We start from the raw sequence: 19,721 nt of genomic DNA, 5'->3' as shown, positions 1-19,721 counted from the left end.
GCAAATTGGGGCTTCTGATAAATCATGCCTGATCAGGCCACACCTTTCTACAAAAGGGTAAAATGACAGAAGAAGTTTTCATATTTGCAAAAAATACAAAGAAAAAAAACATGTTTTTACTGTTTTTGTGACCATATGAATACTCGAATATTCTGACCCAGTTGAAAACATGTGTTTTCCAAATCGTTTTTCAACTGTCAAACTCATATCGTTGGTAACTTTCCTTACGCTTGCATATCATGAAATACGCCACCGAAACCCTTGTCTCTTTCAAAAGCACTTGCATAAACATAAAGAGAATCTCTGTCGTCATGGTGTGGAAGGAGTGGATGATTGAGAAGTAATCCTGGAAAATGCCCAAAACGTTCCTGCAGTCGACTTTTTTAAAGTTACATACATTCGACTTTTTTAAAGTTACATACATTCGACTTGAAAAAACGATAATAAAACAAGTAGCCTATTTAAAAAGATAAGTGGCTAAAAATTTAAAAATTGCGAGTGGAAGGTTGCACAATGCATACAGCTCAGACCTGCATGTTTGTTTTATTCTGATGTTAGCTCATGACGATAGCCAGACAAAGACCTGCAGCTTCGAGCGACAGTAAGCTATGAGCAGCCTTCTACTAGCAATTTTCAATTCAACTTATTGTTTTGTAAAGAGTGCATCAAAAATAAAATATCGTATAGTAATTTATTGTATATCCTTTGCTTCTACCGAGGCCCACAATCTAATGTTACAAACATGCTTATTGATTAGGAAAGAAACAAAATCTGCCTCGCAGGCATCATGGTAAGCAACATGATGATTTTAAAATCTACAGTCACGTGAAAAATTGAAAAGTAAAAAGTACGCTTGAGAGAAAAATGTAAAATAAGTATTTACCAATCAAAACAAAGCTATAACAATAAAGTAAACTACACTTTGAATGCACGTTAAATTCGTTCCATGTAGCCTACCCCCTTGTATAACCAACGCGATAAAACTAACAATGTGAAAGCACTAAAGATTATTTTGCGCTGACTCACCGGTGTTATCAGTGATAAAGGAATATGTAAATTCGTTTGGAGAAAAATAGGTTGATTTAGCAAACAAATCCTCCAACGCTACTTCTATCGCAACAACTCCGATCAGACTCCCATTTATGTAAACAGGAAGACTTGCTGTGGTAACTTGACCTGACCACAAATAGTTTTTTTTTTTTAACACAACACGCGTTCCTCTGGTGAATGCAAACTATAAGTCTACCACAAGATAGAGAGAATGATAATAATTCGCTTTATTTTCAACATTACGTCAGTCAGCACGAGTGACTTTATCAAAGAAGGTTGAAACAGGTCAGGTTGGCTAAAAGTTGTGCCGTTTTGCTGCTGCACACTGCACAGGTAGTTTTTACTTTAACCTTAAGTTTTACCATAAGAAAGATTGCAAACTTATTAATTTCAGAAAAACAACTATTGCAATTTAAGCTACCTTTCTTGTATTTTAAAGCAACTTTTCGGCATTGGCTTAACAAAATTTTAAGTAATTCTGATTCTAGATAGGCTAAAGGTTACGGCTACAGGAAAAAAAGTATTATCACATTCTAAAACAAAAGGATATTATATTATAGCGAAAAGAAACATGCCCACATATAGGCTTCGCTTACGCTTTGGTAAGTTCAGAGTAACACATGAATGGGTTTTGATATTACCGGTACATCCAGTGACGCACGCAGGAAGGAAGGGGTATTGGGCTTTGTCTCCCGTTTAAAAGCAAATTCAGTAATTTAACGATGTAGAGTACGGCATTTAATATGCTTGGGTTAGTATTGTCAAAATTATAACAACCATGGTGCTATAGACTAAGCAACTTTTAAATCCATGGCTCAATGACCCCCTGCGTACACCACCTCGTACCTAAGTTCCTTGGTCTGCCATTTCTCATATCGTGACGTTACAGTTGTTTGAAGATGAGTTGGAGTTTCAAGATTTTTTTAGCCACGTTATTGAAATTTATAGGCCTGCTATAGATATTAATTGACTGCTGTCTCACCAATTCCAAAGTCATCTAAATAAGGCACACTCCATATTGGTTCAGTCAAGTAGACGCCCTTTTCAAAGTACAGCTTGTAGTTGTCTCCCATGCGATTCCGCAACTCCTTTGTGCTTGTTATGTGAACAAATTCACCTTTCTTCAAAAAAGTATTTTGCTACAATCAATCAGCTTCGAAGATGAAGGCGGTCAGGGTTCCAATTACAAACTCAAAAACAAGTAGCCTATTTTTTTATGCAGAGCTCGAAATGTAAATGTCCCTCACTAAATAATTTCGTGAAATTTAGCTGAGATGTACGTTGACAAATATAATATTTTAACCCCAGCTCAACATGGTTTTCGTGAAAATGATTAAACAAGCTTAGAATTGACAAAAATTTATGATGATTTACTTTCTAACTTGAATGATCACAAATACACATGCTCGGTTTTTGTTGATTTAAGTAAAGCTTTCGATACAGTTGATCATGGCATACTTTTAAAAAAAATTCACCATTATGGCTTTTGCGGCAAGTTTTTAAACGTTTTAACATCTTATCTAACAAATAGAATGCAAAGTACAAAAATTAACGGTAATAATTCTAATTTCAATGTTGTTAAATGTGGTGTCCTACAGGGGTCAATCCTTGGTCCTTTGCTTTTTCTTCTTTATGTGAATGATCTTCCAAATGCATCTTCTTTTTCAACTACACTTTTTGCTGATGACTCAAACTTTCATATGTCAGATAAATGCCTGTCATTCTCCAAAAAAATGTCAATGGAGAAATAGGAAAAATTGATGTGTGGATGAAATCCAATAAACTTTCATTAAATTATAGTAAAACTAGCTACTTATATCTTCTTCTTCTTCTCTCGTATTGTCGCTATATGTCAGGGCATCCGTTGGTTAGCCACTGCCTGGTGTCGTCATCGATGGAAATTAGGCCTTCCATACCATGGGGTGGTCTATACAGCCGGCAATCCTTGATAGTGTTGGCTGCCGTCTGCATTTTGCCACACTCACAAGCAGCACTCTCTGCCAAGCCCCAACGCAACATGTCTGCACCATAGCGTCCAACACCAGTGAGCAAACGGTTACGCCTTGATGAGGCAAGTCTAGAGAGGCCATGTCCCAGCTGGTTTTCGGACGGGGATCTGAATACTTGGCGAAGTGGGGAAGTGCTGCTTGACCATTGTTCACACCACGCCGCGTGGCACCACTGTGTGCTAGGGCTTCCACCAGAGGCTGCCAGAAGGTCTTGTGCAGCGCGTACAAGTGGCTTTCTTGATTTTAACCGCTGCTTTGGTGGATATCTCAGCGTGGTTGCGTGTAGCAGATAGCCGGGGTTTAGGGCTTTACGGCTCAGGAAAAGAACAGCACGTTGGCGCGGTAGTGCAGCTGGCTCAATGTTTGCAAGGACAGGCAAACAGTCAGTTGGAGTTGGGCGGAGGCAACCTGTGACAGTTCGCAGCCAGTTGTTGATTGGCACATCGACAAGGTCAGTATGGGCACTTCTGCACCAAGTAGCAGCACAGTATTCAGCAGGGGCGTAGACTAAGACTAAACCACTTGTTCTCAGCACTGAGGGGCTAGCACCCCACCTTGTACCAGCAAGACGTTTCATGAGAGCAGTACGAGCTGTCACTTTTCCGCGTAAGTGTTTTAGGTGTTTGCGATATGTAAGGGACCGATCAAGTCGAACTCCAAGGTATGTGGGTGTGGCTTCGAAAGGAAGTGTTCGGCCGTTGTTTTGGATGTTAATTTTCCTACTTGAGTCTCTATTACATAGGTGGAAGACAGAAGTCATCGTCTTCGCTTCACTCAACTTGAGGCGCCATTGGTGCAGATAGGAAGATAGAATGTCCATATCCTTAGTCAAGGTGTTCTGCACTGTTTCCCATTTGTGGTGGGAATAAAGAATAGCCAGGTCATCTGCGTATGCGTATTTATTAGAGGAAGTATTTGGAAGGTCATAAATGTAGATGTTGAATGTTGAAGCTACTTATATGATCCTCTGCAACAAAAAAAGTGCAGCAGAAAATTTTAGTCTGTCCATCAGTGGCCGATCCATCTAAAGGAAGAAATGTATAAACTATCTAGGTGAAACTTTGTATGAGCGATTGACATGGGATAGTCATATTATTAATCTTAGAAAGCAGCTTGCTAATGTCTGCGGCATAGCATTTAAGCTGAGATACATTGCCCCTTTAACAATATTACAAACTTTATATTATGCTTTGTTTCGATCCATGATCCAATACTCGATTATAAATTGGGGAAAAGCAAACTTTACATTGCTTGCTCCACTACAAGTGTTACAAAACAAGTTCATTCGATCCTGCCTATTTTTGCCGAGGTCAACAAATACAACTGTTCTTTATCACCAATTTAATGTGCTCAGAATTGACGATACAGTATTATTAAATTAGTGACTGCAAAATTTATGTACAAATATGTGCACAAAATGCTGCCCCGGGCCTTTGCTGGCTGCTTTATTTTTGTAAACGAAATTCGCCATCATAAAACCCGTCAGAACCAAAAGAATGATTTAGGTTGTATTTGCCTTCTACAACGTCAAACTCTGGTAAGAAGATGCTATGTTTTAATGGAGCGAAACTATGGAATCAAGTACCAAAGGAAATAAAAGAAAAGTCTTATAATGTTTTTAACTTTAAATACAAACGTTTATTAAAGAATTTGTACATCACTGCTGAAACGTATCATCCGCTTATTTCTCCACACAGTTTTTTTTTATGTTGCCCTGTGTTATTCCATTGTTAATGTATTATGTAAAGTGCTGGTATTGTGCTATATATTATATATGTGTTAATGTTCTTAATTTTGGGTCTTTCGTTTAAATGTTTGGGTGGCAGCTGACTTTGGTGACCTTTTGGTCTTTCGTTGTCATCCTTGTTGTGCGAATTATTTGTGTTTATTGTGTTTTTGTATTTTTGCTTTTTGTGTCTTTCTTTTTCGCCAACAAAACAAAAATAAACTGAACTGAACTGAAAGATTTCCGTTTGCAATTTCCAGAAATATCAAAGATATGTCTAAAAATTCTTACAGTTTGTCGAGCTGAATTTGATCACTAACCAACCCTTCATGGCTGTACTTATAAAAAGTTAACAGCAAAAAAAAATCAGATTTGCAAACACTTTGTTGTAAACTTTCGAATTCAACAATCGATTTTGCTTTCTTGATTGTAAAATGCACATCACTCAGCATTATTAAGCTCGTTTTAACGGAAGAGTTCCTGATCACGATAAATGCAACTGATATTCAAATACTGCCGTCTAAATATTCCAAAAAATTTCCAAAGTGAAAAGGAGTGACTACTTTTGTTAATTCTAACGAGTTTTAACGATTTTATTTGAACTGATTAATTCATTTGGACTTTGGTTTTAATCCGAACAGCTAGTTTTTATCGTATTCTTGATCATTGTTTTCTTTTAATTAGACTACACTATATTAACAACCTATCTTACCTTGCGAACGTCAGGGTTCACCAATACCAGGTCATTTAGCAGTTTAAAATCTGTAAAAAAGACTCGGAAGCCTGTTTCACAAATCAAATATGAACATATCAAATAGGACTCAAATATCAATGTGACATAACCTATCAAATATGATGTCAAATATGACCAGTGATGTACGCGCATACAAAAAATATTGACGCCGTCAGCGCAAACGTTCGAAAAACCACATGCCGTATGCGTCAACGTAACTTGTAAAAAAAGTTGGCGGCGTCAGCGTCAGCGCACGCACTAGCGTAAACTAATTTTGTTTGCTAGGTGACAAACATTCACACGGTATAAACCACTCGAAACAAACAAGTTTTATTTTGAATTTCCACGAAGAAACACAAGCATCTGAAAGTGTTCATCTGACATTTTGCTGTGTTTTGGTTTCAATATGTCTTTGCCCATTGCAAACATTCTTTCAACTGCAGCGCTGGAAGGTATTGGCGTGTTGTAGCGAAAAAAAATACATTAAAAAGTAGCCTATGCGTTGACGGTGTGCGCTAAAAAACTGCGAAAACTTTACGGCGTAGCCTCAAGCGCAAATTATCCAAAAAAAATGTGGCCGCAAGCGTTAGCGTAAACAAAAAGTCTACGCCGCAAGTATGCGGCGTAGAATTTGCGGCGTATACGTACATCTCTGAATATGACAAACACAAAAATATCAAATATGACAAGTCAGATCGCACCTTTATTTGATTTAAAGAGACTTTAGTAACACAGCATTAATTTTTACAGTAGCCTATAGGTAGGGGAAACGTGGGACTTTTGAACCAAACATTGGTTTTTCCTGTCTAGATCTGCCTCGAGAGTCGATCGAGACATTGTCAGTGCACGTTACACAAGATGTGGTGTGTGATGGACTTCAACTGTTTAGATTTTGGTCTTAAAGTGCTTGTGATTTTTCAACGAGATAAAATACTGCAAAGCATTTCTTCATCTTGATTGACATTCGTCGATCACTGGTTTATGGATCCCATATGGCGCCATGCATGCTTTTCAATCTAGCCGTTCTTACTGACATAATCATAAGTTTAATAATTTCTGATAAGTTGCAGTACTTATTTGTTTGAAATAATAACCATTTCAGATAATCAAAAAAGCACTCAGGAAGCGTTAAAAACAAAAACCAAATGCGCTAAAAATTACTCTTGGCTGTTTAAAATAGAACACTGTAAAAAAGCCACGTTTTTTAAATCATAGATTGAAATAAATTTTGACCCAAAAACATTTATTGGTCCCACTGGTTCAAAGATCTCACATCTCCCCTTGCCCAAGCTAGCCTGGAATATCCTCACCAAATGTCCTCACCTCCTGAGCCCACTCCATAAGTTATCATTAAAACTCTGTGCTTGCTAGTGTTATGCAAAGTTTCAAATTTTAATAAAATTTCTTTAGGACTATCATTGGGCGAACCATCAGAGATGAAATGCAGCGACTTATCTGCGTCGTGGTCTCCATATCTGCGATTATGGCTGGGACCTTGTAAATAAAGCATATGCTTGAGTTGCTTGACTGGTTACAGGTGCCACGGAATGATTTCGCATGAAATGAAATTGATTGTAACAATGTTTTTTGTGCAAAAACAGAAACAATTTCGTTTAGTTGCAAGTTCAAAACTAAAACAAAACCAATGCAAAAAAAGGTGGGAACAAAGAAAATTAAAAATTAACATATTCAAAAAAGCCTTCATTGACCAACAAAATATTACAACAAAGTCAAGATTTTAGTTTTGACCCTCAAAACCCCACCCTTGCGCAAGTCACTGCCTTAAGTTTTATTCTCTTAGGCTAACATTATTTCAAGTCTATTAATTAGGTAGGCTAAGCACAAAGCAATGTATTTCAAAACCCTTTGCAAAATTGCTTCTAAAATTTATTTCTATTGTAATGATTTCTTTATGCATCAGGTCGTTTTGTCAAAAAAATCTGCTTAGAATGCCGGTACCGATAGTCTTGCATGGAGTCCCATCTAATACCAACAATCGCTAAGGAGTCACAGAAAGCAATAAGGTTTTGAAACCAAGAAAAGAAAAATTCATTTTGTTGTTGGAAGCTTGAAACGAATGAGAATATTAAAACACAAAGAGCGTGATAAAAGTTGAGGTTCATCTTTGCATCAGGCCTTCAAAGATTTTGTAATGATTTTGTAAGGCTTTAGGCTCACAAAGTAAAACTCTTTTGAAACTGATCAAAAATACTTTTTCACTGAATAATTATTTCTTTTTTTTTTACTCAAGTACTATTAGTTTCTAACGCTTAATAATATGGAATACCTGTTTAATGGAATTTTGATTATTGCCAAAATTTAATTCTATAATAATCTATGCTAGCTTTAAAAATAAATACCGATGCATGCAAAATTGAAAGCAATTACATAAAATTTAGTTCTTCCGGCCATAGCCTTAAAAAGAAAGGCGGTAGGTATTTCTCTCTAGAGCAGCGTACTGTTCATAATCATGAGAGAACTCAAAGGGGCGCCACTGTAATCGTCGGCATACGTTTAAGTGTCTTGCCAAAGACACAGTCACATGTTCTTGAGCTGTGTCAAACCGGTGGTCAAAGTTAAAAAATGAATCAACCATTACAATTTTAAAACGTTAGTTCTTTTATCTCTAAAGCTCATAAACAAACAAACACATATTTCATTAAATATATTTGTCAAACCTGCTGCATCTCCCATCTCCTTAAAAAAGGTGAAGGCTCTCTCGAGTGCTGCCACGTAGTATGTTCCACCTGAATGTCATTTCATCAGTTGATGCAAATCGGAATGATGAAAAAAAGTATTGTAGAAAATTGCAAGTATGGTAACTTTAGCATGGTTTTGATTTTCTGTACCATGCTCATGAACAAAATTTAAAAAATGACTTGCTAATTTAGACGCTAGTATCAACTTTGATAAATCTAGTGTGATCCTGTTCTCTCAAAGAAAATGGAAGATAGCTCATAAATTGCACTAGCTTGCAGTTTTCACATCTAACATTTATTGTTATCTCAATCATAAAATTTCAGAAAATTTGAAAGCTTTGATTGTTATTATTTCTGATCTTTGCTTCTCCAGTGTCAAATCAGGTTCCCGGGGAAATACACGTGATGCGCTGTTATTTTTGTTAATTATTTCAGGACGAAGTTAGACCATTCTGTTGCATCCTAGCCCACTTACCTTTGGGGACAATGCGGTCTATAAACGAATTGACTTCTTTCTTGTTGCTAGGTGTCGCATGAGCCAAATCGTGGCTAAAGCATTTTCCATATTCGCTGAAGTCACTCAAAGTTTTTTGTCTATCTGATGCAGCAACAACGGCAAACTAAGATAGAAATGATAATTCAAAATAAAAGTAAATGTTAATCCGCTTGTTCATCTTGAGGAGTGCAAAACTGACTTCGAAGAAAGGTATAGCCTACTACAAATTTCCAGGATTTCATGATTGAAAGCCCGACGTGATGTCCAGGGACTCTATAAAGTCTAGGTCAACGGGAAGCAGTTAACTTAGTAGCACGCATTCATAGGCGTAGCCAGGGGAGGGGGGGGGGCGAAAGGGTTCATGCCCCCCCCCCCCCAATTTTCCAGGTTTGGATTCCGAAGTTGAGCCCTTTGTTGAAAATGTAATAAAATTTGTAGAAATTTATAACGTTTTCTAAGACATCTGGCTATTAACACCCCCCAGGACTTGTTTTAGACACACAGAAAGACACCAATAAATTTTGCAAATCGTAAATCGCGCAAAGTTTACGCGATTTAGGTTTCTTTGAACTAATTTGTGGAAGCAATTTCAGAATGGCTTACTGTGTAGGATTTTTGTGTAGTTATTGAGTTTTTGTGTAGTTGAGTTGTTGGTGCTCTCTAATTTTAGCCGCAGTTTTTGCCCGTTCATATGTAAGAGCTACCTTTAATAAGTTAATAGCTGTTTATCTGCTAATAAACTTCATACAAATATTACCCTAAAAGTGTTTCCAGAAAGCGCTATAATCCATTATTTGAGTGTAATTTTTCAAAAAATTTCCGGGAGAGCATGCCCCCGGACCCCCTACAATACGCGTGCCTTCGGCCAGGGATGGATCCAAGGGGGGGTGCGCACCCCTCCCCCCCCCCCCCCCAATTTCAAACTGCTATTATTTTAATAAACTAATGGTATTAAGATCTACTAGTATTACTTTATATTTTGATAGATCATAGCATTTTATATCAGCATGTAACGAATTGATGCTGTCACTGTAGATTATGGAATGTGTACCAATGGAAATAATCATGTGTTTTGTACTGCTCATGTTTTTAAACTTAAACATTTTAAAATTTTCCGTTTGAAAAGATCGAGAGAAAAAATTGAAAAAAGCCGAAGTCGCTGGTCGCAGTTTCCATAAACAAACAAAAACTCAGGATCATTACCGGAAATTTTAAAATGTTTGCGGAAACTCCGATCTCAACCCTAAACCCTAACCCTTTTAAAAATTTGCGGAAACTGCGATCAGTGACTTCGGTTCGGCAAACTCTTAGGATCATTACCAGAAATTTTCAAATGTTTGTGGAAACTGCGGAAAAACGGAAACTGCGATCAGCGACTTAGGCTTTGTTCTATTTTTTCTCTAGATCTTTTCAGTTTGCTGAAACTCCGATCAGCGACTTCGGCTTTTTTCAATTTTTTCTCTCGGTCTTTTCCTAACCCTAAACCCTAACCCTTTTAAAATGTTTGCGGAAACTGCGATCAGCGACTTCGGCAAACCCTTAGTATCACAACCGGAAATTTTAAAATGTTTGCGGAAGCTGCGGAAAAACGGAAACTGCGATCAGCGACTTCAGCTTTGTTCTATTTTTTTCAATCGATCTTTTCAGTTTGTTTGTTTGTTTGAGGAAACTCCGAACAGCGACTTCGGCTTTTTTTAATTTTTTCTCAATCTTTTCAGGGTACAAACTGAGGATATGAACTGTTCAGGGTACGAACTAGGTTGCACCCAACAAAAACATCTGTATTAACAACATAAATGCTTATCAGTATGCCAAATACAGCAGAGATACATTTTGACAGTACTACACTGATGGACCTCCTTGAATGAAAATAGATTTCAGCTGCACCCCCCCAAAATATAGAGGCTGGATCCATCCCTGCCTTCGGCACGTTCTAACCCCCACCACTTTCATTGCTTCCCTTGCTCAATCCACCAGGATACGCCACTGCACATCAAATGGCGATAGCATCCAACACTTTGTTGTTCTCTTCAATTCATCAAATATTTGGCCCTCCCCAAATTTTTTTTCTGGCTACGCCACTGCACGCATTTGCATGTTTTCTTACGTAGGCTACTGTTATATAGAAACAAAGTGATTTACCACTTATTAAATTGCTAAACATTCAAAAAAATTTGTGTAGATCTGAAGCATTTGTGTTATTAGTTTTTCAATCGAAAAAAAGCTTGATTTATGCTCAGGTCTTATTTTATCTATTGATCAAAACAATTTTATTTTCGGCCTTCAAGTTCTATTTTAAATCGTTTAGATAAGCTTAGCCTATATCAAATGTTGCTATTTATTTGCTTCATTCTAATATGCACATTCCTGATGCAATGTGATGCATACATGTGTCACGGTTGTTTCTATCTCTTACGCGTAAAGAGACTTTGGAAAGATTGATGACGTAGCTTATTGGAATATCAAAGGTTAAACAGTCAGATAAATGGTCGCATAGTTGTGAGATAATAGATGAAATCTTTAAACTGACGAATGGTTCACCACTTCTAGCACGTATAAAAATCAAATTCTGAACAGCAAACGTCCCCGTTGATTTCAACATAGATATATGCTGAAAATTGAATGAGGCTGTTCACCAGGCATTAAATTAATAAAAGCAGATTGTCACTGTATGCATCTTGTGATAGTTTAGCTTAATTTGCACCAATAGAACATCTCATATCATTTAATAGATATATGCTACTGCTTGCAATAGCAACTTTACAATTGGAAATAAGTTCCACTTTTACAATCTAATTAACATCGTCTAGTTCTCTACAATTACTTCTCGTTACAACTTCTAATCTTCATAATACACAATTCTAAATACAACTCTACTAATCATATACTCAAATCACGCGGCTATTTACAACAGCTTTGCTTTGACCAGAAGGATCAAGAGACTATATGGAAATATTACATCACAAGAACTCATTCTTCTGGTCAACAAGTCAAAGACGTGTCGAGAATCGCCCGTAATGCAGAATCTTCTAGTGGTAAGTTTCGCAATAAAAGATTGCCTAATTAAAGGTTCCTTCAGGACAAAATTTGGTAATAACAACTCAATAAGAAATACACAATTAAAATAACTCACTTGTTCAAGAACATTATAATGTAGCCTGCAGTGGGGCTACGCATATTGATTGTGACAACAAGTTACACATCTATATCACAATATTGTTTTAAAACCTATATATCGGTAATAGCCTTGCAAATTCACCACTACTTTTAGATGCAGAGTAGAATATAGTAAATACGGTAGTTGAAAGTTGACTAAAATATGAATCGCGTACTGACAATTCCACCCAACTGCATATCATATGCCAAGTGTTAAAAAACGCTGTTTATGGTAGCCTACGCTCAGAGGTGGGCACTCGCTACTTTTAAAGTAGTGCGCTACTCGCTACCGCTATGTAGACCAAAATAGCGCGCGCTACCCGCTACCCGCTACCAATTTACAAAAGTAGCGCGCTACCCGCTACCGCTACTCGGACCAAAGTAGCGCGCGCCACAGCTACTTCTTCCGCTACTTTTGTCTAAAATGACACTAGCAAACACTCTTCAAGTCCCTAGTGAATGTTATCATTCGTTTACGCAGTCATTTTAACGTCGTTATAGAAAACACATTCTAAGGGAAATTTATTGTTACGCATCTTTCAAAAACACGAGCATTTCAAAATGAGAGTCACTAAGTCCTGCCCGCTTTGGCTTAAGCACATCTTTTCCAACAGAGAGAAGTCTCTCCACCGCAGCACTGGAAGGAATGGGGGTGTTGTATTTAATGAACAGATGTTTTAACTCGGTATTCGAAAAGCTCAAAGAATTGCTCCTGTCCGAAAAAAAGGCGTTCACAATATTGCTGTTTCCTTCTGCACCAATGTTTCACGGAATGGCGCCAACACACCAAAAAATTCATCCTGGGAGTCGTGACTGGTGCTGGTGTCACCTTGATCGCAGGATCGCAACTCCAAACTAGAAAACGAGATTCCCAAAAGACCGAAACTTTGCAACCAAGCTGATTATATAGTTGCTTGACCACGCCAGTGTTGCTAAACACACGAGCATTTTTTTCACTTTAAATTAAAAAGTAGCGAGTAGCGTGAGTGCGACTGAAAAAAAGTAGCGCCTCTCTCGCTACAGCTACTTTGGAAAGAAAATAGCGCCGCTCCTGCAGCCGCTACTCCAACTAAAAAGTAGCGCCGCTACGAAAGTAGCGCGCTACTTCCCACCTCTGCCTACGCTACCTGACTGCATGGCCTATACGCACATATTTCAATCACAAAATACCAAACAATTGTGAGCTGTAATTAGCTTGAAGAACATTACTATCTTATAAGTAAGTGATTACACTAATCTTGTTTTGTTTAAGAACCATACCATGTCATAAGGATTTAAAGTTTCAATAATCGATTTGGCTGCTTCTGTCACCAAGTCAAACATTCGCACACCCTGGTGCAACTCCGCCATGGAACCACTGGAATCTATCACAATAACCACTTGCTGATGATGGAGCACGGCGGCTTGAGCATACCATGGTCTGTAAAAGACAACGAAGCTAGCTTTTCCAACCTGCTGACAACCACACCGTAATTAAGAGAAAAAAGTGTAAAGATAATGCAAATGAATAGCATGCATGACGTATGGTAAAAGCCGTAGAAGATCTGAAAAATTAAATTGAAAAAACCACCATTACCACCATGAATTTCCAAACAACCTTATCAAAAAGTCAAAAGAGGGCAAACAGTCATACTGAATTGAGCTTCGGGGTCGTTCGAATATTCTTTCACGAAATGTTGACAGATGTGCAGTTGTTTTGTTACACTGTTACTCAATTTGGAAGGGCAAGTGACAAAATACCAAACCCAGATCCTCCTAAATCTGCTATTTCAAGCAATCTTCAGTTGCTAAAAAAAGGTACTTCAACTTGCTGACAATCTCTTAAAGACCAGAAGAAAAAAGTAAATGTGTGCCTTTCTAGAGACAATCTCACCAAACATCCTATTATGGCCTATTATCATCTCATTGGAGGATTAATCACACGCAACCTAGACCTAAATTAACAATTGATTAAAGCCATAGCATAATTTTTGTGGTAGTTAAAAAACTATTTGAAAATCGAAAAATAAATTAAAATAAATAAACCTTAGTCTATTGTCGTATGTCGAACAGTCCAAAGGTACAGAAGTGGGAAAGATGGTAGTTACTCCTTCTTTACTACCAAAATACTGCCATTTCAAAGTAGGAGTTATGTTAACGTTTTCCAGTGCTGCATCTTGAAAAGCGGATGAAGATAATCTGGCAGAAGAGCTAGTTGCACTTGACGACACCCTGTCACAAGCTCCGCTTGTTGATACCTGTGTTGAAAGACAAATCTTATAAATAAAGCAGGAAGGCAGCCATGATCCAGATTGCCACTTCAACAGCATGTATCAATCTCCATTGTTTGAAACAAATATGCTGAAAATATCACAATAGTGCAGTATAAGTTTGAGTCCATTGTAACAACATACAGCTAATTATAAATCGAGTTATAGTTTGCCTGCTTATTCAGTGGATTAACTAGGCCAGATTTCAACGCAATACAAAGTTGAAAGCAACGAATAACATGTAGGCTATAGGCCCAGTCATGACGTCGCTGTTTCCATAATTAAGATATAGGCTACTCGTTAGACTTACGGAAGTTTTGAAAAGAGGATCGTACTCTACAATAAGGGGATCTATCTCGCAACATTGAGTATAGTGTGCAGTTGTTTCTGAATATGAATTTTGAGCGGCTTCCCGTAGCCGTTTGATGGCATCAATTCGCTTTCCCAACTCAATTTCGTAATGCTCTGTCATCTAAATTATAAAATTTAACGTTATGGAATAGGCTAGTGTAATTTTTTTTTAAATTTCATTAGTTTCATTTTCACCTGTTTGCAACGACAAGAAACAGTTTGAATGAGAGTTTGCAAGGGGGTGCTCTTTGTAATCTTTCACAACAAACTATTCTGATTCATCCACCAGTCTGTTTTATGTTTGATAACTCGACATTATCAGGTTTGTCCGAACCGGAGTGAAGCTGCTGACATTACCTTTGACCAGAGATGTACGTATAGGCTACGCCGCAGACTTGCGGACTTGCGGCGCAGCAAATTCTATTCAAATTCTAATTCAAATTCAAATTCTACAGCAAATTCTACGACTTGCGGCGTAGACTTTTTGTTTACGCTAACGCTTGCGGCCACATTTTTTTTGGATAGTTTGCGCTTGAGGCTACGCCGTAAAGTTTTCGCGGTTTATTAGCGCATAGCGTCAACGCATACTTTTTAATGTATTTTTTTCGCTACAACACGCCAATACCTTCCAGCGCTGCAGTTGAAAGAATGTTTGCAATGGGCAAAGACATATTGGAACCAAAACACAGCAAAATGTCAGATGAACACTTTCAGATGCTTGTGTTTCTTCGTGGAAATTCAAAATAAAACTTGTTTGTTTCGAGTGGTTTATACCGTGTGAATGTTTGTCACCTAGCAAACAAAATTAGTTTACGCTAGTGTATGCGCTGACGCCGCCAACTTTTTTTACAAGTTACGTTGACACATACGGCGTATGCTTTTTCGAACGTTTGCGTTTGCGCTGACGGCGTCAATGTTTTTTGTATGCGCGTACATCACTGTCTTTGACTGATATAGAATGTTAAAAAAATACAACAAACTAATTTGAACCGGGTTGAATCAAAGAACTATGAAAAACTCAAGTAGAAAAAATGAAAAGCAAGCATTTCAAACAAATGTCCTAACATCAAGAAAAGGTTGCCTACATTCTGCTATGCTGAACCAAGGTTTTGTTTCGAATTCTATTTGGCAGAGTATGGGATGGAATGGAAGACACTTTTTTCATCTTCTATTCTGAGATTTTCTTCCATTCCATTTCCATTTCATCATAGAAACCTTCCATTTCATCTTCCATTCTATAAGCAAAATTTCTTTCATCTTCTATTCCATCTGCCATCTGCAAATTTTTGACTTTTGCGCAATGCATAGCAAGGTGCTTCCAGTGAAGTGCTCAATTGGCGTAAACCAAGAGCGTCCATTTGATCCAACTCTGGTGTATACCGAGCGCAGCTAGGTGGAATGTGTTGGAATGGCTGTTTTCGTGTTCTGTTAATTCATGTGAAACATCAGGCGTATTTTACTTCTCATACTGTAACTGTTTGGATTTTTCAATGTGTCAGCCGTATTGTCAACAAGTTTTTGTGGGTTGGTGGAACGTACGAGAGGCTTCTTTTGTTTGCTTTATTTCGTGGTGACTAGTGGTGACTGTCTGGTGTGTGTTTGGAGTTTGTAGCGGAGCAAGCCGTTCCTACCGAGGTTACAATCTGTCTCGGTGTCGGTGATAATAGGCAGGCTTACTTATATTTTTCTGTTTGATTTAACATGTACTTTAAAAGGTCGTCGTTAATATTACAGTATTCACATTTTTCTCAAATTACTTATAAGAGCTTCTATCGATTAAGTTTTATTTAAAGTTGTAGAGGCGTCTTGACTCTTAAGTTAGATGACCGCTTGACTTTTTTCATGGCTTCCATATAGACAAAGTTATGTCTTTGATACACGAATTTTGTACAATGTATACCGCATCGGTATATGAAGCGAAACTGAAATGAAGTAGATTGGTTATACTACGTATTACCACACTTAAGGGTTGGGTTTTTTAAAGCGCTCTGCATGTTGCCACATAATTTTATTGTTTCTCAGGACTCATTCGAGAGCGATGTAGTGCGTATTTGGTGTTCGAACTGAAGAGTATGCTACTCACGAAGTGTGAGTGTTGTCGACTTCTGGTTCTCGAATAATAGTCAGCACAACACTCGGGTTTGAATCAATACGATCAAAAATCGAATTATTGCAGTTTAAGTAACGTAATCAAATAGAAACTTATTCAATTTATTTTACACTTTTTTATATGATACGGTGTTAAAAAGGATCATGATGGAATAGAAATGGAATGATGGAAGACTGTCTTTCATCCCTTCATCCAAATCTTCTATTCCTTTCCATTTTAAACATTTTCCATCCAAATATATCCTATTCCCTTTCATTTCATCTTGCAATCCATACCATCCCATTCTCTGCTATTTAGTTTGTTTGTTTCCATCAACATGACTGTGTGCTCCACCAAATGGTAAGCAGGTAGGCCAGTTAATATTAAATCTAACTTCTTAAAGATGTCAGCTTTCTGTGACTGTCGAGATATCCAAATAAGTGCATATTATTATCACATCTGGTGATTGCTAGTATAGAAAATTGATGAATCTCTCTTTTGTGTGGGTACACAAAACCCTTAGTTTAATTGGTCTACACCGGAAGAGAATATAGGCTACTGTACAATATTTTAATTAAATGTCAGTTAAACAGTTCATTCACAGCTTAACTGAAAAAATAAGAAGCGGTAGTCATTACGTATTCGGGAGAAAACGTTGCACTTTGTAGAGTTGTAGACGACAGAGTTACTTCAATAAAGCTATTTTCTTGTCTTTTAAAACTTTGCAACTTGTTGTTTTAAAATAGGCAACTTACCGATTCCAACAAATCCTCTCCTTTGAGTGGTATTTTATCAAAAGTGATATTGTCAATGTATGCCTGCAAAAACAAAATGATCATATTTATTAAAGTAAATAAGTCTGCAACGGTTAGCAACTTAAACTTAAAGAAAATAAAAATAAAGAAAAATTTCCTTTATAGCTTTAAGCACTCATCTGTAACATGCACAAAGTTTACGTGCTCTTAATATTAAGCTAGGCCGATATGGCTTGATTTAGTAGCGTTAATTAAAAAATAAAGCATCTCCGATCCTTTTTAGGTATGCAATACGTCACGATAATTGGGTCTTATGGAATATGAAAATATGACAGTGCAAAATTAAACTAGATTTAAGCTCCGATCAATGAGATTGCGTTGTTCAGTTCAGTTTGTTTATGTCTGACCATTACAACGAAAAACAATACATGCCAAACATAGCAGAAGTCTAGAAAAAGTTAGAAGCGACGAAACGCGGACGTTATAACGTGCATGATACCAAAGCAGCACAATCAGTTTAAAATATGGTACGGCCACAACACCTTATTAATTTTTTAAATTTTAGAAAAAAACAAAGAGAGAAAAAAAGGCAGGTGAAAACAAGACAAAATGACAGTTACTATGTTGATCGACTTTGGCGCGTTATCAAAAGTGCTGACAGTCTTGAGGGGAACACTCTTGATGCGTTATCTCATCATAAAGAGCAAGATAAGCGAAGAAAATTCCCGAAAGAAATCCTACCGCGGGGCAAGCCATATCAGAGCCCAACGCACCAGGCCTCGCAAAACTAACAATAACGATTCAGTGGATATTATCAAAACAGCATAAAAATATAAACAGTTCGTTGAAGGCATTTTTTTAAGTCGCATAAGTGAAGTATTTCACTTTGTATTTGAGTTTGTATTTGTCAAGATCCAAGAGTGTGTGAGCCTTTTAAAAGTGTGGTTCAATAAGGCTACCACTGGAACGGGCATAGCGTCCAGCGTCAGCTATTCTCAATAGGAGGTTCGGCGAAGAATAAAATTAGGTTTGAAGCATAAATTGATAACCGACCTGCAGTAATCAGTGACGCATCAATGAAGCTCAAGCGACGCCTAGTAGCCTAGATGGAATAGTTCGTTGACAACACAATTCGCCAATCGCAAACTTTGTTCTGTCAACCTCGCGACCGGGCCTTCTTCAGTGGTTCAACGGCTTTACAAGTGTGCAAAACTGCCAGGATTAAGTTATCAAAAAGCTTTCTCAGTCTGAGGCTAAAGATTCCTACAATCAATCAAGATATGGTCCTTCGTAAATAATCTTTACAACCAATACAATACAGCCTAAGCTGCAAAACTCATAATCTTAATTCAGAATGAAAGGTCAGTAAAGTATCATGACATGATGTTAAAAAACATAAAAAACAAAAATGTGCTAAACACAAGATCAACAGACCTGCATATCTTTATAACGCAATCCATACATTATAAAATCTTCTAGTTTGTCTTCCAAGACTTGAGGGTTTATTTCTAGCAAGTAACCAAATGATATTGATATCCAACAACTTGGCAAGAAAACACAAAAAAATGACCAAAATTCCATTGTATATAATCAACTTCACGATCTGAAACTAGCTGAAAAAAGTAACCGATATTTCTTGTTTAGCAATGCTTCTTCGTTTTCTTGGTACCATGATCTACTTTAAGACTTGTAAGCACTCTATTTTAAAATGTTTTCCGACTAAGTACAAAAAACATTACGCTATAGACTTGCTCTACTGATCATGTTTTCAAAAACAAAATTTTACAACAGTTTTAAGTCATTTCCTTTTTTATTTTGTATCGGTAAGTGTATTTAAAATCAGTATCGGCAATATGAGAACATACAGATCTCAGAACAAAAAAGTTTGCATAGAAATAAAATATCGTTTACTTTCCTTGTTGATCATCAAAACGCAGTGTAGCGATATACAAAGTTACAATTTTTCCAGTATTTTCAAACAAATTTTACAACTTTTTAAAACCATTTTCTGAAACATGTGGTTTCAGAAAATTATATTTTGTTACGTCACAAAGTAATGCGTCATCTTTCTTTGGTTAAATTCATTTTGCTGTTGGTCCGTTAACGAACGTTAATACTGTAAATTATTGTAGAATCAGCAGTGTTGTACGTTGACGCTGAGGCTAGTGCCGTAATTTTATTTTTTATTTGACGGAAGTGATAGCGCCGTCAATTATTTTGCCGATTTTAAGCGTCAAGCGCTATGCGTCATTTTTTGTTTTCATGGAAAATCTCGCTGCACAATGAGAGTTTTACAACGTATTCTGGCCAGCGCGACTTATCGTATTTACCCGATTTCGCGTTGGTTGGAATAGCTACTTGGAATACAAGCGGAAGAAGTTCGCCAAATGGTGATCACTCATATCGTG

At 37.3% G+C, this 19,721-nt stretch overlaps 1 protein-coding gene across 2 annotated transcripts in view; it reads right to left on the bottom strand.

Annotated features, from left to right (window-relative positions):
* The window catches only part of LOC145772616 (VWFA and cache domain-containing protein 1-like), a 35,187-nt gene extending 15,906 nt beyond the window's left edge, over positions 1-19,281 (bottom strand). Inside the window, exons 1-12 of one of the 2 annotated variants that reach the window (XM_082584484.1) lie at positions 18,748-19,281; positions 17,314-17,376; positions 14,429-14,590; positions 13,895-14,106; positions 13,130-13,289; positions 8,693-8,837; positions 8,197-8,265; positions 6,842-7,012; positions 5,498-5,568; positions 2,033-2,171; positions 1,027-1,176; positions 229-346 (exon numbers count right to left, since the gene is read on the bottom strand). In XM_082584484.1, the coding sequence (XP_082440610.1) occupies positions 229-346; positions 1,027-1,176; positions 2,033-2,171; positions 5,498-5,568; positions 6,842-7,012; positions 8,197-8,265; positions 8,693-8,837; positions 13,130-13,289; positions 13,895-14,106; positions 14,429-14,590; positions 17,314-17,376; positions 18,748-18,894 (1,607 nt within the window). In that variant the 5' untranslated portion in view covers positions 18,895-19,281. The remainder of the gene's footprint in view (positions 1-228; positions 347-1,026; positions 1,177-2,032; positions 2,172-5,497; positions 5,569-6,841; positions 7,013-8,196; positions 8,266-8,692; positions 8,838-13,129; positions 13,290-13,894; positions 14,107-14,428; positions 14,591-17,313; positions 17,377-18,747) is intronic. The other variant, XM_082584492.1, reaches the window with a different exon arrangement.
* Positions 19,282-19,721: the final 440 nt, after the last annotated feature.

This window comes from Aplidium turbinatum, chromosome 1, assembly GCF_918807975.1.
Source record: "Aplidium turbinatum chromosome 1, kaAplTurb1.1, whole genome shotgun sequence".
NCBI classification, from domain to species: Eukaryota; Metazoa; Chordata; class Ascidiacea; order Aplousobranchia; family Polyclinidae; genus Aplidium; species Aplidium turbinatum.
The sequence above is the reverse complement of the archived record's forward strand: the minus strand, read 5'-3'. Positions and strand labels throughout refer to the sequence as shown.